This window comes from Pongo abelii, chromosome 23 (assembly GCF_028885655.2).
Source record: "Pongo abelii isolate AG06213 chromosome 23, NHGRI_mPonAbe1-v2.0_pri, whole genome shotgun sequence".
Taxonomy (NCBI): Eukaryota; Metazoa; Chordata; class Mammalia; order Primates; family Hominidae; genus Pongo; species Pongo abelii.
This window is the reverse complement of record NC_085929.1, coordinates 51937783-51962725: the sequence shown is the minus strand read 5'-3', so window position 1 is coordinate 51962725 and position 24943 is coordinate 51937783. Positions and strand designations below refer to the sequence as shown.

The window sequence follows — 24943 nt, the reverse complement described above, 5'->3', positions numbered from 1 at the left end:
GTGCTGGGATTACAGGCATGAGCCACCGTGCCTGGCCCCCTTCCCATTATTCTAAACATAAGAACTTGAACACAGAATAAAGAACCATGTGCAAATGACTATTTTTCTTTCTGTTTATCTTATGGCTTCATTTTAAAATGAATAGGCTATCTTTTAGAACAGTGTTAGGTTTACAAGAAAATTGAGTAGCAAGTATAGAGGGTTCCCATATGCTCCCTTCCCATAGACCCCTAGTTCCCCTATTATTAACGTCTCATGTTAGTGTGGTACATTTGTTACAATTGACTAGCCAACACTGACACATCATCATCACCCAGAGTTTATAATTTACATTAGGGGTCACCCTGTGTACATTCTGTGGATTTTGACAAATGTATAACGACATGTACCCACGGTTACAGCATCACACAGCAAAGTTTCACCGCCCTAAAAATCCTTGTGCTCTCTCTGCCTATTCATCCCTTCCTCCCCCCAGCCCCTGGCAACCACTGATGTTTTTACTGTTTCTATAGCTTTGCCTTTTTTGAAAAGTCAGGCTGGGTGCGGTGGCTCATGCCTGTAATCCCAACACTTTGGGAGGCCAAGGTGGGCGGTTCATCTGAGGTCAGGAGTTCAAGACCAGCCTGGCCAACACAGTGAAACCCCCGTCTGTACTAAAAATACAAAAATTAGACAGGTGTGGTGATGCATGCCTGTAGTCCCAGTTACTTGGGAGGCTGAAGCAGGAGAATCGCTTGAACCTGGGAGGCGGAGGTTTCAGTGAGCCAAGATGGTGCCACTGCGCTCCAGGCTAGGCGACAGAGTGAGACTCCTTTGCAAAAAAAAAAAAAAAAAGTCATATGATTGGACTCATACAGTAGATAACCTTTGCAGATTGACTTCTTTCACCAAGCAATATGCATTTAAGGTTCTTCCACATTTTCTTATGGCTTGATAGCTCCTTTCTTACTATTATATCTTACATTAATAAGACTCCGTTGTCTGGAGGTACCACAGTGTTTTTATCCATTAACTTATTGAAGAACACATTGCTTGCTTCCCGGTTTTGGCAATTATGAATACAGCTCCTGTAGACACCCATGTGCCAGACATAAGTGTGGACATAAGTCATTTGGGCAAATACAAATGGCTTTTGAACGCTATTATTTTAATTTTTCTGTGCTGTTTTGTTTTAGATGTGTCTTTTGTAAGCGGCGTATATATAACTAGAATTTTTAAAAGCCAGTCTGTGGAGAGCTAGGAGATAAATACAGCAAAATATTAATTGTAGAATCTAGGTGGTGGATGTATGTGTACATTCTGTACAATTCCTTCAGTTTTTCTATATGCTTGAAATAAAACGTAGCAGGGAGGGCTGGGTGCCGTGGCTCAGGCCCGTAATCCCAGCACTTTGGAAGACCAAGATGGGCGGATCACTTGAGGTCAGGAGTCTGAGACCGGCCTGGCCAACATGGAGAAACCCTGTGTCTACTAAAAACACAAAAATTAGCCAGGCGTGGTAGTGCATTCCTGTAATCCCAGCTACTCCGGAGGCTGAGGCAGGAGACTCGCTTGAACCCGGGAGGCGGAGGTTGCAGTAAGTCAAGATTGTGCCACTCCAGCTTGGGCGACAAAGTGAGACCCCATCTCAAAAAAAAAAAAAAATTAGGGAGGAAATGTAACAAAAACCCTTTGGATTTATGAAATCACAATGGGCCTTTCAGGGGAGAGTAACCCCCCACGTCTGGCCTCGGCTCTGCCTTCCACCCAGGGGCAACACACGGAATGTCTTTTATCCTGTGGACGGGAATCACAACATCCGGCAGTGTCGGGGCTGTTGCAAGAAACTGCCCAGCACAGGGCCTGGGCCTCCGCAGTTTAACCACCTCGTGCCTCTCCCTGCCTGGAGAACGGCAGGGACTGTGTTGTGCTGCTGGTCACCGGCAGAGGGCGCACGGAAAGCAAGTCTGCGTCCAAAGTTCTCACGCCTGCCCTTCCTTCAGGAGTATTTTTTACAACTTTGCAGCCTTCAGAGTTAAAGCAAGCCTCTCCACGTTGGGGCGTGATTCCAGGCATATAAACGCAGTGGTGATGGCTGCGGCGGCCTCCTGGGGCTGTCTGCCTTTTCTCCTCTGCCTCCTTCCCAAGGATTTCCTTCCCTGTCCCTGTCTCCCATTAGACGTGGCGATCGTGGCCCAGGCCCCAGCCTGATCCAGGACAGGAAGAGTGCTCAGTGCTCATTGAAAGAACCGACATTACTTCCCATTTCTCCCTTTATCTCCCCACTTGAAAGCAGGAGGATGAATGACAGGATTGGCTGTCACTCGCCCATCACTGGGGCCCTCCCAGAGCCTGGCTTGTTCAGCCTGGACACAAGTGTTCCTAATGGAGTTATCCTGGGAGGCAACGGAACCAGGTGCCCTCCTGCCTTTCCCCCTGTTGTGGGTTGAATTGGGTCCTCCCACAAAAGATATGTTGGAGTCCCAACCCCAGGTACCTCAGAATAGAACTTTATTTGGAAATAGGTTAATTGTAAATGAAATTAGTTAATATGAGATCATTAGGTTAGGCTCTAACCCAATATGGCTAGTGTCCTTATGAAAAGGGGAAATTTGGACACATACACACGCACAGGGAAGACCAGAGGAGGGGGAAGGTACAGATCAGAGTGATGTGCGTGCAAGCCAAGGAACACCAGACATCACCAGCAAACCACCAAGGAGCTGGGGCAGAGGCCCGGAACAGATCCTTCTTCGCAGCCTCAGAGGGAAGCAACACAGCCTACACCTCGATTTGGACTTCTGGCCTCCAGCACCTCGAGGAACTCGAAGTTTCACCTGGTTAAGCCACTCAGTCTGCAGGCATTTGTTAATGGCAGCCTGGGAAATGAGTACACCCCCAACCCCTTTCCCTACAGGGAGTGTCCATGTTACCGTCAGTCACTCTGAAAACATGCAGCTCCAGTTCAGGAAACAAGGGGTGAGCAGCTGGCTGAGAGTTTTGAAGCCCTGGGCTCTGCATGGTGGCCCTGCCTGGTGCAATGAGAATAGTGAGATCCTTCATTTTGTGGATGCAAAACGAGGCTAAGCAGCTGCTTTCCAGCGGTGCGATGGGGGCAGTTTAAAGAGACCACCTGCCCAAGAGGCCCAGTGGGAGCCTGGTACACAGGGCGCGCTAACAAACCGACTCTTGCCCTCCCCTCTCTGGCTTTACATCACAATCCACACTCTAGTTACAGCTCCAGAGGCAGTCCCCCGGGTCCCGCCCATGGTCCCACACCAGCCTGGGGGTGGCAGCATTACTTGGTTGACTGTGGATTTGAACCACGTCTTCAGTGTGGTCATTCGTTTAAATGCTTTGCCTGGGAGCCCGTGTGGGCCAGGATCCAGAGGGAGGCATAAAGTCTGTCTGCAAAGCCTTGCCTCCCTTTTGGCAGCCCCTGGGTGGCCTGAGCCTGCTGGGCTGCTAGAGTACACCCAGCCCTCTCTGCCTGGCCGACAACTCTCTCCAAGCTCCCCTTTTGCCTTCAGGATAAAGTCTGCAGCCTTCCTCGCTGGGCCCCGCCTGCTCCTCACACCTTGGCCACAGGCCTCTTCCTTCCACCCCCACCCCACACCAGCCCCCAGGCCCTCTACATACCGACCTCAGCAGATACTGCCCTGCCACTTCTCTCCTGGACACCACAGTGCCTTTGTTTATGCCTGCTAGCAAGTCCAGCCCCACTCTGCCCACCTGAAAACCCTACCGATCCTGAGGCTCAGGTGAAACGTCAGCCAGTGAAGGGTCTGAGCGTGGGAAGAACCAGATACATTTAGATGGAGGGTAAGGTGAGCGAAGCTGTCTGCACTGGAGTATCCAGCTCTATCTCAGCTAAGGATAACGTGCCAAGAGCTGCCATCTATCAATGGCCCTGGGTATATGGCCCCACAAGAGACCCATGTGGAGAAGGAAGAGCTAACTGGGGTGGGGGAACCCAGTCATTTCTGGGCCTTGGGGCCAGAAATCCTGTCCTTGAGGTCAAGGACAGGGCTGGACTTAGTCCCCACTCTTAGTGGAAAATGCCTCCCCACACCTCCTGCCTGGCAATTTCCAAGTCACTCTTCAAGTGTGGCCTGCAGCAGATAACTAGTTGTACCCCAATATGTATTACTTCATTTGTATACAATTGTGGAATGATGGCTACAATTGTGGAATGATGGCCTGGTCACACGGTCAGCCAGCTAAGCTTCCCAGCCTCCATTCACCTAGGTGTGGTCTCATAACTGAATTCTGGTCCACGGGATACAAGCGGAGGTGAAATGCACTTTCCATGCCATGTTGTCATGGAGAATTAGCATGCCGACCCCCTTCTTTTTTGCCTTTCCTCCTCGCTGCTGGCCAGAGCGTGGCAGGATGGTGGAGGCGAGAGCAGCATCCTGGACCACAAGACAGAAGCTGCGTGTGGCGGCGGAGAGGACAGAGCCCCAAGCTGGAAGGAGCCTCGGCAGAGCCACCATATGCACTTGCGCTTCTATGAGAGCAGGAATCAGCCTCTGGTTTTTTGTTTTTTTGTTTTTTTGAGAGAGTCTTGCTCTGTCACCAGGCTGGAGTGCAGTGGCGCAAGATCGGCTCACTGCAACCTCCACCTCCCGGGTTCAAGCAACTCTCCTGCCTCAGACTCCCAACCAGCTGGGACTACAGGCGCGCACCACCACGCCCAGCTAATTTGTGTATTTTTAGTAGAGACGGGGTTTCACCATGTTGACCAGGATGGTCTTGAACTCCCGACCTCATGATCCGCCCACCTCAGCCTCCCAAAGTGCTGGGATCACAGGCGTGAGCCATAGAGCCTGGCCGAGCCTCTGTTGTTTCAAGGCCACTGCTGTTTCAGGTCAGTTGTAGTAGCCAGCCGAGTGAAGTGCCTGAGAGCCAGTTCTCCTTGGGTTCAATCCCAAGCGACCACACTTCCTGGGGGTATGACCTCGCTAAGTCACTTAACATGTCTGTAACTCAGGTTATTCAACTAGAAAATGTGAGTAGTAAAAATACCCACCACCAACTGTTGTGAGAATCAAATTAGTGAATTCCACATGAAGTGTTTGGAATTGCACATAGCTTGCATTTGGGAGCAGTAACGATTACTGCAGCTGAACCTAGAGTCTGTGCAGAACACAGGCCCACCTTAAATACCACCTTAAATACCACATCTCTCTAGGGTGGCCCTGAGCAGGCCCACGTGGAGCTCCTTCCCAGAGCCCCACCCAAGACCTTCGCTGAGCTGAGTTGAACAGAAACGAATGTTCCTCACAGAAATACAAGGGAGAGGTTAGATAAAGGTTTTTTCCACAGCGGACGATTACAGCTGAAGGGTACTTATGGCCCAAGGAGTGTATTTTTAAAAAAGAAACGTGACTCTTTAAGGTTGCCACTCTTTATACGTGAATGACGGGAACAAGGGTGTCTTCCTCATTATCGACTTCCTGTATTAAATTGTGTGAAATAGTCTCCCGTGGGTTGATTTGTATAGACTTCATTCATATATTTTTTCCTGATAACAAAATGAGAAAAAAAAAAAAGGTCAGCAAATGTGTATACTTCCTAAATATTCTTTTTTCTTTTTTTTTTTTGAAAAGGCACACAAACTTTTTATTAGTGTGTTATCCCCAAAATACAGAATACATTTCACACGTAATGAGCCCCGCAAAATGATCCATCTCAACCGCTCCTCAGTGGCGAGAGTCACTTTATAATTACACTGCAGTTAGATTAGGGACTTACACCAGTAACATTTGGGGACATATGAAAATTAAATCTCTGTGGGTGTGACTGGACACTTTGTTCACCCCGTTTGATTTCTCAGATCATTCTTTTCTTTTTTTTTAGAGACACCATCTCTCTCTGCCACCCAGGGTGGGGTGCAGTGGTGCGATCATGGCTCACTGCAGCCTCTAGCTCCTGGGCTCAGGCCATCCTCCTGCCTCAGCCTCCCCAGTAGCTGGGATGTCAACCGTGTGCCACCATGCCTGGCTAATTTTTGTATTTTTAGTTTAGTTTTATTTTAGTTTCACCATGTTGGCCAGTCTGGTCTCAAAGTCTCGACCTCATAATCTGCCCGCCTCAGCCTCCCAAAGTGCTGGGATTACAGGCGTGAGCCACTGCGCCCAGCCCTCAGATCACTCTTAATGCTCCTTTTAGGCCCTCAGTGGAAGTGATGATAACAGATGGACCCACCAGCAACCAGACATCGGATTGGAGAAAATATTCCTGGGTCCCCCCTGAGTTTAAGCCAAGAGCTTGATAAATAAGTAAATAAATACTGTGTTTTTCAGTTGCAAGTTCACCTGTTTACTTGCATTTAACATCTTCCTGTAGCTGGAGCTCTGAACTCTTGGGGTCCTGTCTATAACCAAGAGACTCCAGGCTTTTTCGGGGCAGCCCAGGAGCCCCTCTCTCTACCTGGAAAGCCGTCCCTGAGTAGGCAGTGCCATCCTCCTCCTGGGTCTCAGCCATGAAGCCTCCTCCAGGAAGCCTTCCTGACTACCCCAGTAAACTCAGTGCTCTTCCCTGGGGCTTTCCGGTGCCCTCCACCCATGCACCCCGTGTGGACAGCAGTGACCCGTGGCCCATGGGTCTGTCAACCCAAGCCAGCCCACTTGAGGTCCACAGTGTCCAGATGAGGACCACCAGGGCGGGGTGTTTCCCCTTTTGCCCCCTCCTTGTCCTTGACCTCCACAGCCCCGCGGTCCCTCCACCCAGTCCCTGACCTGGCCCTGGTCCCACCCAGCACTCACTGCAAACGCTGCTCCTTGGCCAGGCTGAGGTTGCTGCTGTCCAGAGCTCTGCGCAGGTCGCGCTGCTGCCGCCGCTGCTGCCGCTCAAACAGCAGGGTGGCGCGAGCCCCCTGAATCCTCTGCTGGTCCCAGTCCAGGTCTCGCTGGTGCTTTTCTTCCTGCAGCCTCTGGAAGGAAAAGAGGCGGCTCACCACTACCTTTCCCCAGAGCCAAAGAGCCCCAGGGGATTATCTAGGAGGCCTGGCCTCTCATTCTACAGATGGGGAAACTGAGGCTCAGAGGAGGGGCAGGTAGGTGACCGATGTCATGCGGGAAGCCAGAGGAGACCCCCAGCCTGCCCTCATTCCATGTGGCCCGGCTGCCCTCCCCCGTCAGGAGGTGCTGGCCGTCCTCCTTCTCCTGAAGGCACAGCAGGGACTCAATTCCTACAGCAGCCTCCACTCCCGGCTCCCGGGTGCAGGGCTCCCAGGTGCAGGCTGGGCCCAGAGTCTTCCTCCTCAGGTCCTCAGGGGGCTCCCTGGCTCGGTCAGCAGTCAGATGCCACCTCCATGAGCCACGGCCGGCTGCCCCACAGCTGAACGCAGATCACTTGGGCAGCTTCCAGAACATGCAGACACCACAGCCTCACCCGGTGACAGGAAGGTTATGGTCCTAGAGGGGCACCCCAACCCCTGAGTTGCTATGTTTCAGCTCATTCCTCACTGCCCTCCTCACTGAAAACTCTGGAACCCTGGAAGAGGAAGCTGGATTTGTGTGGAGGGAGGGGTACTTCCCCACGTGTTGTCAGCTTTGTTAGGGCTGAAGACGAGTCCCCTTTGCCCACGTTTGCCATTTTTAGGGCAGAGCCTCCTCCCGCCAAATAAGCAAGGATAAGTGTCCAGTGAGTGGCACGGGGGTCTGGGCGGCCCCATCCTGGGACTGAAGGCAGGCTGGCGGGCTTTGTCACCCACGAGGCAAGTCACCCTGCTCTCACGAACCTCAGTGTCCCCCGCTGTAAAGCGAGGCTGCTCTCAGGAGCCCGGGGTCATCACACAAGCTGCTTGGTGACAAACAGGGAATGGCATGGGACACACTCACCTGGGATGAGAGCAAAGCAGACAGCCCAGCTGTTTGCTGTGAGATCCCAACTTTCCCAGTTACCTCCAAGCATAGAAAAGGGGATGGAGGCAAGGACCCAGAAAGGAAGGGGGCTTTCTGAGTGGGGAGGTTTCATGTGTGTTTTTCCCCCTTTGTGCTTTTCTGTCTTCTTAATTTTCTATAAAAAATGAAAACTAGACAGCAATACTGCTTTCAGGATGGCCGGCCGATCTTCTGTGCCAGACGGTCCAGGCAGAGCTGCAGTCCTGAAGCACAGAGCAGGGCCCTGGACCCTGATTCCAGCCCCGGCGCCCTTTCCACCTTGGACTACTTCCTCAACTTCACGGCCCTGCCTGCCAAGGTCCCGGCCCCACTGCAGCCTCCCACACGCGTACACCTCTGGCCTGCAGGGAAGCAGGTGGGCGAGCTGCCCCACCCACTCCTCACGCCCTGGTCCACGCCACCGCCACTGTCCCTCCTCCTCCCCAGACCCACCAAATCAGAAGCTTACACCAACTATGGCACCTGCCACCCCAGCCTGGCCTCTCCCACCCACTCTTTGCAGGTTTGAGTCCCTCTCCAGATCTCTCCTGCCAGGATTCTCGGTGGTTTCAGCACACACAAGAGACAGCCCTCTCTTGTCCCCAGCTGCTCAGCTCTCCTGCCTCCTCTCCAAAGATCTAGTCCCTGCTTCACCTTCTCACCCCCTGGGCACACCCTACCAGTGGTTCCCAAACTTGAGTAGGCATCAGAATCCCCTGGGGGCTTTCGAAACCACAGACTGCAGGCCCCACCCGGCCGATGCTGTGGGTCCGGAGACCCTCCCTTTGGGACCCTCCACCTTCCCTTGTCATTACCAGTAACAGTCTCACTGCTCTAACCTGCCTCTTCCTCTCTCTCTCCAAGTCCCTGATTCCAATGATTATGCCCCCCCGCAAAGTGTGACCTCCAGTCCGCTGGCCGCCACTTTTCCAATCTCTCTCTGGCCCCCTGGTTTGTCTCATGGCAGACGCTCCCAGGCCAATACGCTCAGCCCCCTGAGTCCTTCTCTTGGTCAGGCAGGTGGTGACCACAGTGAATCTGGCTAAGCATGGTAGGGGACACCCCGACAGCGCTCTCCGGGGTCACTTCAAGGTCATGACTATGACCCCCCAGCAGGCCCTGGGCACTGTCCGACCATCCTGTCCCCTTCCTCCAGGCTGTTCCCTCTCCAGCTCTTCTAGATGACCATTTAGCACTAACTCCCCCTGACCCTGCTCAGCTCTACTTCTAAAAGGTAGAAAATGACGGTCACTTCAGTGGTCCTGAGCCACAGCCCCCAGTACAAATCAATTCCAGGTCTCATTTCTGTTCACTCGCAAGCTCCCGCCCTGACGCCCCTTCCCGTGACTCCAATGACGGCTCTGAGCTCCCAGAGGCCACACCAAGCCCTCAACTAGCACTCCATGTCCTTCGCTCCTCCTGCAGCCCAGGGACACGGCTCCAGCCAGTCTCTCCTCTGGATCAATTTCCCCTCTACTGAATGACAAGCATGCTGTTATTTCTACAATCAAGACAAATAAACAAAAACTCTCCCTTCACCCCACGGCCCCCACCAGCTCCCACTCCATTTCTCTGCACCCTTTACAGCAAACGCCTTGTAAGTGCTGTCTACATGTGCCATCTCCACTCATTTCCTGCCTGTTCTCTCTTGAGCCCATTAGGCTGGCAGCCCCACTCCTCTGCCAAACATGCTCCTTCCTGACAGGGTCCCCGGTGACTGCCATGGTGCTGGATCCAGCGTTTAGCCTGCAGCCTGGCAGCAGCGTTCACCCAGGGGTTCCCCTCTCCTTCCCTCCCAAACACCTTCCCTCACTTGGCCTCCAGGACACCACGGCTTACATCTGTCCACCTCCCTGGCGGCCCCTTCTCAGATGCCTTTGCTCTTTATCAACAGTGGTGGTGAGAAGGGGGGTCCTGGCGGGTGCAGGACTCAGTCCTCAGTTTTAAGTACTCTCTGTAGGGCCGGGCACGGTGGCTCACGCCTGTAATCCCGGCATTTTGGGAGGCTGAGGTGGGCGGATCACTTGAGACCAGGAGTTCGAGACCAGCCTGGCCAACATGACGATACCCTACCTCTACGAAAAATACAAAAGGTAGCTGGGCGTGGTGGTGCATGCCTGTAATCCCAGCTACTGGGGAGGCTGAGGCAGGAGAATCGCTTGAACTCAGGAGGCAGAGGTTGCAGTGGGCCGAGACTGCATGACTGCACTCCAGCCTGGGTGATAGAGTGAGACTGTCTCAAAATACATGCATACATTTTCTCTGTAGGTGACGACTCACATTTATGCCTCTGGCCCAGACCTTGTTCTGAGCCCTGTGTTACATATCCAGCTGCCTCCTGGGCTTTAATTGGAGGTTGTGGCAGAAAATACTACTTGTCTCCCAGTAACCATTTTTCGTTCTTCTTTAGTAAAACAATCACCAGCACTTCACTGTCTGGAATAAACACATTTCCTTGACTTCTTTAGAGTTAGGGGCAACCTTGTGACTAAGTGTTGTCCAGTGAAATGTAAGTGGAAATCTCCTCAGAGTGTTCTCCATTCCTCTTTCCTGGTAGCTGGACTATGCACGTGATGGCTGGTGCTCAAGCAGCCATCTTGCACTAAGAAGTGAGAGCCAGGAGCCAAGGATAGCAGGACATCAGTCAATGACCACAGAGCTGCCATACCAGCCCTGGACTGTTTTCCTGAGGATTTAGTCTACTTGCAAGAGAGAAAGTTCTATTTTGTTTAAGATGCTGTTATTTGTGGTTTTCTGCCACATTCAGGCAAATGTAATCCTAATAGATACAGATGTCTAATGGACTTTGCACACTTAACGTATCCAAAATTGTAACTTTGATTTCCACCCCTCCCACCCCACCAACCCGCTCCTCCCACCATCTTCCCCACCTCTGGAAATGCCAATTCCATCCCTCTAGTTGCTCAGGCCACAAGACCTAGAGTCGTCTTTTAACTCCTCTCTTTCACACTTCCCCACCCAATCATTCATCCAATCTTGTCGACTCTACCTTCAAAACAGATCCAGAATCTGACCATTGCTCAGCACCCTCACTGCCTGCCCCGTGGTCCCAGCCAGCATCGCCTCTCACTGTGAACACTGCAAAGGCCTTCCTGGAGATCTCCTTCCTTCCCCCTCAACCCCTAGTGTCTGCCCTCAATACCGGGGGATCACGCTGGGGATCCTGTTCAACCTAAGTCAGATCCTGTCACTCCTCTGTCCAAAACCCTGCAGAGTTCCCCGTCTCAGTCACGGAAGAAGCCAAAGTCCTCCCCAGTGGACTGCCAGGACCTCGACCCTCTGCCTCTGAGGCCTCCGCACCTGCCCCTCTCCTCACTCCACTCTAGTCACCAGGCTCCACGCTCTTCTCTGAGCAGGTCCGGCAGGGTCCTGCCTCAAGGCCTTTGCCCTTGCAGCTCACCCTGCCCAGTCGCCCTTTTCCCAGGTAGACACACGGCTCCCTCTCCACCCTCTTTTGGGTCTTTGCTTCAATGTCTTCCCATTCTACTGTCCTCTTTCTTGGCACTCGTACTCCTGATGCCACATCATACAGGTGTGACAATATCTGGCTCTTGTCTCCCCCCAACTAGAAGGGAAACTCCTTGAGTGCAGGTCCTAGGGCAGAGCACAAGGCCTGCTACAACTACATTTGTGCCTGGAAGGCAGCGGGAGCAAAGAGCCTGGCTCTGTGGGCTCTGGAAAAAGGGGTGGGGAAGTCACCAGCTTCTCCTGGACTTGCTGCTTCTGGACTAGGCGGATCTGCTCCAGCTGCTCCTGGGTCATGCCCTTCCAGCGGTCAGGGACCACGCGGTGGGGCCCGAAGGAGCTGGCTGCCTGCTGCGGGTTCTCAGAGAGCAGGTCCCCACGCAGCAAGTTGGTGATCTCGGCCAAGTTGTCCTCTTGTTCTTGCTTTTTCTCTTGCTTTTTCCTTTCTATTGACTCGATGGCCTAAGCAGGTGAAGACATTAAAGAAGATGGTCCAAGTGACCCCAGGGGTATTCTGATATCCAGGCCAGCAAATCTCACTGGGGGCCCTCGAGGGGAGGATATGCTAAGGGCAGCAGGAGTCGGGTGGAGGGGAGACTTGTCAGGCACGGATGTGGGTGGGTCCTTGAACCCCTGGCTGCCTGCACACTGCTGGGCGGGTGGGCTGGACTTGGGGGATCACCACCTGTTGGGTGTGTGCATAAGAGCTCTGGGCCTTGCACCAACTTGCCAAGGGAGGGAGCTCCCTCCTTGGATTAGGCTGCCACCCCACGTGGGCCTGGTCCCACCCAAGACAGGGCTCTGTGCCCCTGGCAACCCTTGGACATCTGTGGGCTGCAAAGAACACTCAACAGAGTGATTTACAACAGTGGTGACTTCTAAAAGGTAGAAAACGCACTGTCACTTCAGTGGTCCTGAGCCGCAGCCCCCAGTACAAAGCAATTCCAGGTCTCATTTCTGTTTGATTCCCTGGGGGGGTCCCTGGCTGTGTGACCTGTACCAAGTCACTTCCCCTCTCTGGGCTGCAGTCATTTCTCTGTAAAGTCAGGAGATGGCTTAGGAGACATGTACTTGGGTTAACAGCTGTCCTCAGTAACACATGGACAGGGCAGTTTGCAAGGAGCCGGCCTTCCACATGTGCTCACCAGAGGCCAGCTTGATTGAGTCACACAGTACAAGCTTTGTAGTTACACAGGCCCAACTTCAATACCGGACTTGCCACTGAGTACTCCCTAAGGAAGTCAGCTCATCCTTCCAAGCCCCCACACCCGGTTTTTTTTTTTTTTTTTGAGACGGAGTCTCGCTCTGTCACCCAGGCTGGAGTGCAGTGGCGCAATCTCAGCTCACTGCAACCTCTGCCTCCCAGGTTCAAGTGATTCAACACTGTTCTTCCTTGGCACGGGGCAGAACTACCTGTCCTGCCCACTTAGAGTGAGCGTGGCCACGTGGCTTGCTTTCACCAGTGAAATGTGAGCAGAGGCCGGGCGCGGTGGCTCACGCCTGTAATCCCAGTACTTTGGGAGGCCGAAGCGGGCAAATCACGAGGTCAGGAGATGGAGACCAGCCTGGCCAACATGGTGAAACCCTGTCTCTACTAAAAATAGAAAAAATTAGCTGGTCGTGGTGGCATAGGCCTATAATCCCAGCTACTCGGGAGGGTGAGGCAGGAGAATGGCGTGAACCCGGGAGGTGGAGCTTGTAGTGAGCCAAGATTGTGCCACTGCACTCCAGCCTGGGCAACAGAGCAAGACTCCATCTCAAAAAAAAAAAAAAAAAAAAAAAAGAAATGTGAGTAGAGGTGGCAGTACTGCTCCCGAGAGGAAGCTGGGGGGACTAGCCACATTCCTTCCCTCCTCCTGCAGAGATCCTCCGGCTGGCGGTCGCTCCATCCCAGGGCCTGGGCTCCAAAGTGAGCATGCCAAGGAACAGGCCTCACAGCCCGTCCATGGCGGGCGGGGAGCATGCATGGAACATCAACTTTCTGTTTAAGCCACTGAGACTGGTGGGTGCTTCTTACCCCAGCAAGGGTTAGCACATTCTGACTGACACAGAAGGGTGTTATCACTTCCTCATTCTGCAGATGATCAAATGGAGGCAGTGGGTGGCCTGCCCAAGGCTGCAGGGCAGAGCCTGGTCTTGCACCCGTGTGGTCGGGCTCCAGAGCCTGCGTGTCAGACCCTGATGCCACAATGCCTCTCTGATGAAATGAGCCCCGACCCGAGAACTGGAGGCCCTCACATGTGTCCTTCCTGTTGAACTGGACCGGCCTGCTTGGACTTTTCTTTTGAGGATAGTTATCCAGAACCTTGGATTAACATCCCAGGTTAATTAAAAAGCCTAGTTGTAGTTAGGAGCAGAGCTGCAGAAGCCAGAGGGCAACTTTCCCCAGTGCAGGAGTGTTTGCGATGGTGCTGCCTCGCAGCAACCACATGAGGAGCTGGGGGTCTGAGAAAACCAGGCAGGCTGTGGATGCCCATTAAACATCTTCTAGAATATATGAATGAATAAATTGATGAATGAGACAATAGGGTTTAGCAAAAGCCACCCCAGTGCCCAGCAGGAAGGGCTCAATAAACATTGGTTGAATTGATGAATGAATGAGTGAATTATCATCATCATCATCATCACATCATCACTTCCATAAATGAATGAGCGGATCACCAGCCAACAGTGGAGGGCCCCATCCTGCCATGCACTTGCAATGGGGACTGGAGCGAACAGCCTCCCCTCTTTGGGTGCCCTCTGTAAAATGAAGGGCAGAGATGGATGATCTCTAAGACCTTTGCAGCTCACTGGGTGGTGAGCTCAGACTTCAGGTGTCTTGCTTTGCCCTTTGGTCCTCCTCAGCACCTGCAGTTGGCTCTCCTCATTCCTCTCCCCCGTGTTGAAAACCCACATTCTCTGGTGTCTGGTCCAGCCTCTCTGGGATTTTTGATTGCCTGCCCCCACCAGCAGGACAGTTTTGAGCTTGTATCTCCAATATATTTAGTTCACAGCGTGGTACTACTATACCTTAATGATAGCACATGCTTATAACTACATATGTACATGGAAATCAAAAGTGATGAGGTTAAAAATGAATATGAAGCAGGGCTCTGGTATCTGCTCTCCCACAAATCCTGCACAGCCTTCTTTGGGGACCATAGTTCTAGTCGACAAGCGAACCTGATCAACGAACTCAGGCAAAGTCCCCACCCACCAGAAAACAGAAGTGCATTTGAAAAGAAAACCTTGTGGGGGAAGGGAGAGGCATGGGGGTGAGCTCTAATTTCCAAAAGCAAAAGAGGGCCAGATATGGTAATCCCAGCACTTTGGGAGGCTGAGGCGGGAGGATTGCTTGAGCTCAGGAGTTTGAGACCAGCCTGGGCAATAAGGCAAAACCCTGTGTCTACAAAAAAATACAAAAATTAGCTGGGCATGGTGGTGTGTGCCTGTAGTCCCAGCTACTTGGATGGCTCAGGTGGGGGGATCATCTGAGCCTGGGAGGTCGAGGCTGCAGTGAGCCGTGATCGTGCCACTACACTTCAGCCTGGGTGATAGAGTGAGACTCTGTCTCAAAAACAAACAAATAAAAAAAACCAAAGAAACAAAAAGAAGAACTTATTTCAGCAACTTCAGCATCAGGTTGGAGGGGAGGGGAGTGTGTGGAAGGAGGGGAGCCAGAGTTTAGAGAGGAGGCGGGAGGTCTCAGGAGGCCCCAGTGTCCGAGCTCATTATGATCTTCTTCATCATCCCTGCCATCGGTGAGCATCCAAGTAGCTGTTCTCCGTAAAGGGGAAGTCTGAGAGGTGGGAAAAACGGAAACCAGCACCAGGCATTGGAGCAGAGCTAGGCGGTAACGGTCTAGGTGGATGTCACCATCCTCATGTTACAGAAGAAGAAACTGAGGTGTAGAAAGGTGAGCTGACTTCCCCAGGTTACATGGCTAGTTTGGCAGGTTTCCCTCCAAGATTCAGTGCTAAGGGACAGGACTGGGTCTCATCCATCTCTGTTATCAGGCAGCCCATCAGGGTCTCTGTCAGGGCTGGTGATGTGACCAGGGGAGCAGGCTGAGATTGGGATCCCAGGGAGGACGGAGAGCCTCGGGAAGCCGTAGTGCGCTCGTCCTCCCCTCCAGTCGTCGAGCCCGGGGTCTCAGAGTACCTATACCTGGCTCTTGTTGAAGTATTTCACAGATGCACAAACCGCCTTTCTGGTGGTGCCTTCCAGCTTCTGCAGGTGCTTGGCTGTCTCATCAAACTGCAGCCTTGTCTCTGTGTAGAGGGCCTCTGAAACGAGGCAAGAAGCAATCAGACCGACCTCGCCACAGGAGCACCTTCCCACGTGTGGCCGTTCGTGCCTTTGCCTCTTACCACGTCCTTAGCCATGAGCATGAGGACGGGAACAATAATGACAGGACCTGCCTCTGAAGGCTGTGGGAGAGTCAAGCTCCCAGATGAGTGCTAGTGATCACTACTATGCTGGGGTCCTGGCACAGGCTGGTGGTGTGCCCTTTGCTGTCCTGCTATATCCTGAGGCAGCTACATCATTACTGTGGGCAAGAGATACTCTACAGCCCCAAGAAATGACATTTGAGACCTGCAGGACAAAAGAAGTGGGTTGGGAGCAGGTGTAGAGGTTTTGGGAAAGGATTCAGCGGAATCCAGAAGTGAAAGAGCAAGAAACCAGACAGGACTCTATGGAGGAAGTAGGGCCAGCTGACAGATACTGTGGAGTGGCAGGAGGACTTGGTCAGGCCAATGAGGAAGAGAAAGAGGAGGAGTAGGAGGTGAACGGGTCAAGGCAGAAGGTCCAAAAGCAAAATGTGAAGATTTGGAGTCAAACAGAGGAGGCTCACATCCCAGCCCAGACATTTCCGAGCTCTGTTAACCTCAACTATTACTTAGCCTTGCTGAGCCTGTGTCCTTACCTGTGAAGCAGGACATAACTCCTTTGCAGAATAATAATAATAATAATAATAATTATTATTATTATTATTTGAGACGGAGTCTCGCTCTGTTGCCCAGGCTGGAGTGCAGTGGTGCATCTTGGCTCACTGCAACCTCTGCCTCCTGGGTTCCAGCGATTCTCCTGCCTCAGCCTCCGGGGTGGCTGAGATTACAGGCGTGCACCACCATGCCCAGCTAATTTTGTATTTTCAGTAGAGACAGGGTTTCACCATGTTGGCCAGGCTGGTCTTGAACTCCTGACCTCACTCAGGTGATCGGCCCACCTTGGCCTCCCAAAGTGCTGTGATTACAGGCGTGAGCCACCACGCCCGGCTTGCAGAATTATTATGTTAAGAAAAAGTCATCAATCAGAAGTTTTTTCATTCAAGTATTTGTGCCCTGTGGGTCTCCTCACTGTCTCCAAAAACAAAGACCAAACTCTTTCATCTTCAATTTCTGGCCTCTGCACAGTCAGCCTCACCTCTCATGGTTCATTTGTTCATTCATCCATTTAACATAGAGCCATGGAGAGCCTGGCATGGGGGTCCCACTTTGCTGGGCACATGATACATAATGGGGAGTAAGACAGAAAGGGCTTTTCCTGCCTTCCTGGAACTTGCTGCCTAGGAGAGGAGACAACAACCAACACATGAACCCAGAATAAATGTATTAATACCAACTGTAGCAGTGACAGGGAGGAAAGGACGGAGAGACCAAGAGGAGATATGCTGGGGGCTCCTGGCTGAGGCGGCTGAGGTTCGCGGGGAGGGTAGGGGATTCCTTCTCTGGGAGCAAATGAAGTTTGAGACCTGCAGGACAAAAGAAGTGGGTTGGGAGCAGGTGCTGAGGTTCTGGGGTGGGAAAGGATTCAGTGGAATCCAGAAGTGAAACAGGAAGATGGCAGGAACACAGCAAGTGGAGGGGGCAGAGTCGACAGTGGAGAGGTGGGCAGAGGCCCAGCATGCAGAGCCTGTGGGCTGCAGGAGGATTCTGCATCTCTTTCCAAATGCGTGGGAAGCCATTAGCGGGCTTGAAGCTGGGATCGAAGGGGTAGGGTGATGCTGTCCAACCCCGCATTTTTTTTTTTTTTTTGAGACGAGTTTCGCTCTTGTTGCCCAGGCTGGAGTGCAGTGGCACAGTCTCGGCTCACTGCAACCTCCACCTCCTGGGTTCAAGTGATTCTCGTGCCTCAGCCTCCCAAGTAGCTGGGATTACAGGCACATGCCACCACGCCCGGCTGATTTTTGTATTTTTAGTAGAGATGGGGTTTCACCGTGTTGGCCAGGCTGGTCTCAAACTCCTGACCTCAGGGGATCCACCCGCCTCGGCCTCCCAAAGTGCTGGAACTACAGGTGTGAGCCACTGCACCTGGCCAAACCCCACATTGTTTAAAAATATCACTGACTGCTGTTTTGGGAATGGACCAGAGAGGGGCAAGAAAGGAAGTGGAGGCCATCAGAAAGATCTTGGCAGAGGTCTGTTCAGCTGAGATGGTGGCTTGCACCACAAGGGTGACAGCAGGGATGGGGACAAGCGGACAGTTCAAAATATATGCAGGAGGTAGAAGGGACAAGAGTCAGAGATGGCCTGGAGTCAGGGGTGGGTCATGGATGATTCCCTAGACTTCTGGTTTAAGGGCAGGAGGTACCAGTTAGTGGGAGGAGAAAGATGGGAAAAGGAGCAGATGCAGAAGAGGATCCAGGGCTGCTTTCCGATATGTTGTGAGGGGTCCTGTGAGACGTCAAGGAGACCGCTGAAGAACCAAGTCCACAGCTGAAACAAAGCCTTTTGGCCAGAGGTGGAAATTTAGACCACTTGGGAGATGGATGAACCATACAACATGTCAGTGATCAAGGCTATGGAGAAAAATAAAGCAACGGGATATGGAATGTGGGGTGGGAGGAGGGTACAGGGTTTAAAATAGGGGGGTCGGGGAAGCCTCACTGATAAGATAGCACTTTAGCACAGCCCTGGAGGAGAGTGGTGATCCCTACCGATATCTGGGGAAAGACATTTCTAAGCAGAGGGAACAGCACATGCAAAGGCCCTGAGGCAGAAGTGAGCCTGATATACTCACGCCTGAAAACAGCAAGATAGTGTGGAAAGAATGGAGTGAGAGGGCAGCATAGCAGGAGATAAGGCCAGACTGTGAAGGCATTGTAGGTCCCTGAAAAAAATCGTTTACTCTGAGAGAAATGTTTACTCTGTAGGATAGGGGGAGAGACCCAAAGAGCAGCTGAGAGATGCTTTTTGTTTGTTTGTTTGTTTGAGATGGAGTCTTGCTCTGTCGCCCAGGCTGGAGTGCAGTGGCACAATCTCAGCTCACTGCAAGCTCCGCCTCCTGGGTTCACGCCATTTTCCTGCCTCAGCCTCCCGAGTGGCTGGGACTACAGGCGCCTGCCACCACTCCTGGCTAATTTTTTGTATTTTTAGTAGACATGGGGTTTCACTGTGTTAGCCAGGATGGTCTCGATCTCCTGACCTCGTGATCTGCCCGCCTCAGCCTCCCAAAGTGCTGGGATTACAGGCATGAGCCACCGTGCCCGGTCTTTTTTTTTTTTTTTTTGAGACAGGGTCTCACTCTGTTGCCCAGGCTGGAGGGCGGTGGCGCAATCACAGCTAACTGCAGCCTTGACCTTCCAGGCTCAGTGATCCTCCTGCCTCAGCCTCCTGCGTAGCTGGGACTACATGGGCACGACACCATGCCCAGCTAACTTTTTAATTTTTTGTAGAGATGAGGTCTCACTTTGTTGCCCAGGCTGGCCTTGATCTCTTGGCTTCAAGTGATCTTTCCTCCTCGGCCTCCCAAACTGCTGAGATTACAGGCATGAGCCACTGCACCCAGCTGAGAGATGCTGATAGCCTTAGTTCAGAATGGGAATGTCGGAGGGTGTGGAAAGTAGTTGAAAAATGGAGAGAAAGGAAGGAGTCAAGATTACTTGGGCTGGGGCCCGGGCAGCTAGAAGAAAAGAGCTGTCACGGATGTGGGTAGAAGGTCAGGTCTGCAGGGAAGAACAGAGTTATTGGACTTGTGCTGATCTTGACAAGTGCATTAGACATCCAAGAGAAGTTAGATGGATTTATGAGTCTGGATTCAGGGAAGAGTCCCGGCTGGAGGTATAAACCTGGGAAATGATGGCCTATAGGTGGCATTTAAAGCCATGAGACCAGACAAGATCACTCAGGGGTGAGTTTAGCTGGTAAAGGAGAGCACTGATGTGAACAACAGCCAGAGGTTGAGCAGATGAGAAACCAACAAAGGACCTGGATGGGAAGGGAACTAATATGAGAGTGGTGTTCTGAAAGCTGAATTGCATGCGGATTTCGAGGAGCAGGAGGTGATCGACTGTGTGTTGTGCTGATGGTAGGTCAAGACGAAGGTCAAAAACCGACCTTGGATTGGACGACATGGAGGTCACTGGTGAGGTTGGACAGGGCAGTTCCAGTGGAGCAGGGAGGGCATAAATCTGGTAGGAGTGGGTTCAGAAAGAATGGGAGAAGATGATCTGGGGAGACCTCACTCATGGAGAGTAGACTGGGGAAAGAGGCTGGGAGGAGGATGAGCCGAGCAAGGAGACTGCAAACTAACAAGCAGAGAGGAGGGGCTCAAGAAGGCGGAGTGCGTTCCTCTCTGTGCCTGGTCCCTGTTTTGTCTTCCTCACAGCTCCTCACTATTTCATCGCCCACTGACACACCCCAAGAGAGCAGGGTTGTTGTCATCTTCGTTACCCGGTCTTTCTGGCACAGAAGTGGCTGGGAGGGTCGGTGCTGCTCGAGTGCAGGCATGAAGAGGAGCTGGGAGAGCAGAATGCTGCTGACCTCAGTGAGGACGCATGGGGCTTTCTGCAGTTCCCTCAATGAGAGGCTGTTTCATGCCTTGGAGCCTTTGCTCAAGAGGTTCCCTGGGCTTGGGGAGTCCTGGTGAGGGCATGTGACCACCATGCCTGCAACTACACCCCAAAGTCCCCTGCAGGAATTTCTACCACAGCACCCAAGAGACTCAGGGAGACCTGCATCTTTCCCATTCATCTTCCCAGCAGACTGGGAGGGCAGGGACCGATTCTGAGTTACCTCTGCACGCCAGCATCCAACTGGGACCCCGACACAGAAGGTGTTTTCCACATGACTGAGGCGTGATTGGAGGTGTTTCCCTCCTGGAGGGCAGGCTCTGACTTTTCTTTCCCCACAGGGCCAAAGTAGCATGTGGCTGTGCACATTAGTAGGACTTTAAACAAATCCCACAAAAACTGTAGGGTTGCTTAAAAAAAAAAAAAAAACTGTAGGGTTGGTTTGTTGAAGAGAGAGTTGAGACCAGCCTGTCTCTTCTGTTTCATTACCTGCGCATTTTTGTTCAGCACGGGCGTTCTTCCATTCCCTTTGCTGCTGCAAAGACCATTCTCTGTTTTGTTCCTCTTGTAATTTCTTCCTCTCATGGAAGTTTAAATCCTCTCCCATGAATTTCTGCATTCCTGATATTGTATTCCGAACATCATTATCTGACTGCCGGGCTGGAAGATCTTTCTTAAGGGCTAGGGGGTCGGACAGATCAAATTCACGGCGAGTTTCTGGCTTCTGAAAGCTCTGTTGGAAGTCATTGATAGCCCTACAGAGATTTTTCCTATCCCTCTTTTTCCGGTTTTCCAATATGCACATGATTTTGTCATTTTGCCTCATTTCAGCAGCTGGAAGAGATATGGCATATCCATAAGCTTAGGATTCAGAGGAAAAAATAAATTTGAATCCATTTTATTTTTTATTATTTACTTTTTTAGAGATAGGGCCTCATTATGTTGCCTGGGCTGGTCTCCTGGCCTCCAACCATCTTTCTGCCTCAGCCTCCCGACTCACTGGGATTACAGAAGTGAGCCACTGAACCCAGCCCATGAATGTACTTTAAAAACTAATTTTTTTAGTGACTGCAAAAGTAATACAACCCTCCAAAAAAGTAACACAGCAATTAAAGGATTAGGATCCTGAATATACAAAGAGTACCTATAAATCAATTAAAAAAAACTCAAAACCCCAACCCAATAAATGGGCAAAGTGTAGGAACAGCCAGGCAAATCACTATAAAGAAGCCTGAGGCCGGGTGTGGTGGCTCATGCCTGTAGTCCCAACACTTTGGGAGGCCGAGGTGGGTGGATCACCTGAGGTTGGGAGCTTGAGACCAGCCTGACCAACATAGTGAAACCCTGTCTCTACTAAAAATACAAAATTAGCCGGGCGTGGTGGCAGGAGCCTGTAGTCCCAGCTACTTGGGAGGCTGAGGCAAAAGAATCGCTTGAATCCAGGAGGCAGAGGTTGCTGTGAGCCAAGATCACGCCACTGCATTCCAGCCTGGGTGACAGAATGAGACTCTGTCTCAAAAAAAAAAAAAACAAAAAACAAAACCTGAGTAATCAATACAATTATGAAAGGATGATCACCCATACAAGGTGGGAAACATCCAATGAATTGAAGGCAAAATATTTAAAATGCTAATAATGGCACACATTAGTAAGGATGTGGGGAAACAAGATCTCTCATTTGCGGCCGGGCATGGTGGCTTACACCTGTAATCCCAGCACTTTGGGAGGCTGAGGTGGACGGATCACGAGGTCAAGAGACCGAGCTCATCCTGGCCAACATGGTGAAACTCCGTCTCTACTAAAAATACAAAAATTAGCTGGGCGTGGTGGCGTGTGCCTATAGTCACAGCTACTTGGGAGGCTGAGGCAGGAGAATCGGTTGAACCCGGGAGGCAGAGGTTGCAGTGAGCCGAGATCGCTCCACTGAACTCCAGCCTGGTGACAGAGCAAGACTCCATCTCCCCAAAAAAAAAGACCTCTCATTTGCTGCTTGTAGGAGTGTAACTCGGTACACTTACAACAAAACAATTTTTCAATACCCCATAAAACTACCTTTGACCCATCAATTCCACTTCTAGGTATCCCTTTCACATGTGCTAGGGACACAATTCAGGGACAGTCATTGCAGTAGTGTCCACAATGACAAAACAACTGAAAAAAAAATCTAAACCAGCCATCAGTATGGGAATGGATGAAGAAACTGTAGTTAATTCATATAACAAAATGCCATAAAACAATTAAAATGAATACCCTCTATATGTAAATCACTGATTAATTTCAAAAATACAAGCCTGGATGAAAGAAAAACATATTGCAAATGGATCTATTCAATAGGATACCATTTACATAAATTTTAAAAACATAAAAACAATTTTATGTTGTTATGAATACATACATAAATAGTACAAGCATAAATAGTGCATGGGGGCTGGGCCTGGTGGCTCATGCCTGTAATCCCAACACTTTGGGAGGCAGAGGTGGGAAGATCACCTGAGGTCAGGAGTTCGAGACCAGCCTGGCCAACATGGTGAAACTTCGTCTCTACTAAAAATACAAAAATCAGCCCAGCATGGTGATGTGCACCTATAATCCCAGCTACTCAGGAGGCTGAGACAGGTGAATTGCTTGAACCCAAGAGACGGAGGTTGCGGTGAGCTGAGATCACGCCACAGCTCTCCAGCCCGGATGACAGAGCAAGACTCCATCTCAAAAGAAAAAAAAAAAAAAGAAAAAAAAGCGTGGGAATGATAAACACTTCTGAGGAGAAAGGAAGGGAAAATTAAGAGGTTGGGGGGCGGAACGGTGTTGCTATATATATATATATACACACACACACACACACACATATAAAAAACACAATTCTCAGAAAACACTCAAGATATCTGAAGCCAATTTGGCAAAATGTTAACATCTAGTCTGGTGGTGGGTACATATGTACCTGTCACACTGTTTTTGTAAGATTGAATTACCTCATAACTAAAAATATTAATAAAAAAGATAAAATATTTAGAACATACAGAACAGTATAAAGGAGAAAATAAAGTTTACTCATAATTCTATCCCTCCAACATTACCCTGCTAACATTTTGGCATATTTCCTTTCTTCTTCTTCTGAGCATATTTTAAAATATTTTAAAAACATAACAGCCCATTGTATGTACAATTTTGTATCCTGCTTTTTTTTCTATTATAAAAATCTTTATGGTGTTTAAAAACACTGAAATTTCTTTTTTTTTTTCAATTTATTTTTTGTAGAGATGGGGTCTCGCTTTGTTGCCCAGGCAAGTCTGGAGCTCCTGGTCTCAAGTGATCCTCTAGTTTTAGCCTCTCAAAGTGTGTTATTTCAACAATTGTTAAAATTGTTGGACATGATAGGGGAAAATGAGTTCTATTTGAAGTGGAATAATAATACCTTGAATAACAGTATTTAAGGTACTTGAATACTATGATTTGAATCATGCCTATCTCTGAGCCAGCTTGAGGGTGTGAGCCTGGGCATATGTGTTGTCTGGTATAAACAGCTGTCCTTCATAGACGGTCTTAAACTTTTGAGCAGAGCAAGTGAGTGTGTGTGTGTGTGTCTTTCTGTGTTTAAGGCTTTTCCTGTCCAGTTTTTTAAGAAAATGAAGGAAAACATACATTTACCCTTAAAATCTATTTCTTATAATCCACATTCGAATTCAATAGCTGTTTTTCTTTTAAGAGAAGAATCAGTGCATTAAGTTAACTGGGCACAAGAAATTGTGAAATTTAAAAGGAGGAAGAGTGTGAAAATGACAACTTTTTATATATGTGAAGAAAGGAGGGCTGGGTACCGTGGCTCATGCCTGTAGTTCCAGCACTTTGGGAGACTGATGTGGGAGGATCACTTGTACGCAGGAGTTCCAGACCAGCCTGGGCCACATAGTGAGACCCTATCTCTATTAAAAAAAAAAAAAAAAAAAAAAAAGACGGGGCAGGGGGGCGGTGGGGAAGACTGGAGTCTAAAGGCACACAATCCTAAACCAACAGATAAGCATTCAGGAAATGCTCACCAAAGGTTTCGTGTCTAGCTTTTTCAGTAGCTTCTTTTATCTTCTGGTCATGAACTTGAACATCCCAGGCTTCAGTGTCGCCCTATAAATGGAAAAACAGAGGAGAAGGGTTAGAGCCAGATAATTGTATTCAGTAATAACAATCCTACTTATTATTATTTTTAATCTCTGCCCCACTGTAAACGAGTTGTAGAAAATCTGGCTCAGGGGTGGAGAACCGCTGGTGTCTCCAGGCGAGCTCCAGAGGGAGCATTACTGGCCCTGCAGGAGGCCGTTTGTAGCCTCCTGGCTCAGATGTTTCATCCTAGAACTCATCTCCTCTCCCCCTCCACGCAGCCCCTCGCCCGCATCTGCCGCTCTAACCCCGTCCCGGCCCCTGCCCTTTCACCCCAATTATCCTGTTTCTGGCGTTGAAGACCCGCTTCTGCCTGCACAGCTCCGCGTGCCTCCTCTTGGCCAGGTTGGCGTCCTGCCGCAAGTCCCTGGGCAGCGCCACCGCCATGGTCTGGGAACCCACGGAAAGCCTAAGGGATTTTTAGAACACGCAGTATCAGGAGAACAGACGACGAAAATAAGCAAGCTGTAGCGCAGGCGAGGTTGGCTCCCTAGGTCGGGCAGGGGAAAGACAAGCCTTTAGCACGGTTTTCCGTCGGGCTCCCAGCGACGCCGCAGAGGAACAGCAGATCCCGCTCTCTCAGAAATGTCAACAACTCGTTGCTAAGGAACGGCTCCGCGCTCGCCGCGTCTCGCTCTCTTCTCGCGACACTTGGCGAATCCCT

The 24943-nt window shown here is 50.8% G+C and overlaps 1 protein-coding gene and 1 long non-coding RNA gene across 2 annotated transcripts; one reads left to right on the top strand and one right to left on the bottom strand.

The window, feature by feature from the left end:
* The first annotated feature begins 1769 nt into the window (after nt 1-1769).
* Nucleotides 1770-5463, top strand: LOC129052749 (uncharacterized). Its single transcript, XR_008517899.1, has 2 exons — nt 1770-3806; nt 4361-5463. It is a non-coding gene; the product is annotated as an uncharacterized LOC129052749 (long non-coding RNA).
* On the bottom strand, nt 5374-24918 carry RIBC2 (RIB43A domain with coiled-coils 2). The gene is made up of 7 exons (XM_002831263.3): nt 24553-24918; nt 24165-24246; nt 20620-20964; nt 15504-15622; nt 11589-11816; nt 6750-6916; nt 5374-5506 (listed from the first exon to the last, which is right to left on the bottom strand). Exons 1-7 carry the CDS (start codon nt 24664-24666, stop codon nt 5428-5430), a joined length of 1134 nt encoding a protein of 377 aa, XP_002831309.2. The 5' UTR covers nt 24667-24918; the 3' UTR covers nt 5374-5427.
* Nucleotides 24919-24943: the final 25 nt, after the last annotated feature.

What these genes read in the sequence shown, in the direction of transcription:
- RIBC2 (XM_002831263.3), bottom strand. Translation starts at nt 24,666, where the DNA reads ATGGCGGTGGCGCTGCCCAGGGACTTGCGGCAGGACGCCAACCTGGCC. An exon ending in CCAGAAACAGGATAATTGGG is followed by an intron (nt 24,247 to 24,552) that starts GTGAAAGGGCAG and finishes TTCCATTTATAG; the next exon opens with GGCGACACTGAAGCCTGGGA. An exon ending in GCCAAGGAGCAGCGTTTGCA is followed by an intron (nt 5,507 to 6,749) that starts GTGAGTGCTGGG and finishes TTTTGTTATCAG; the next exon opens with GAAAAAATATATGAATGAAG.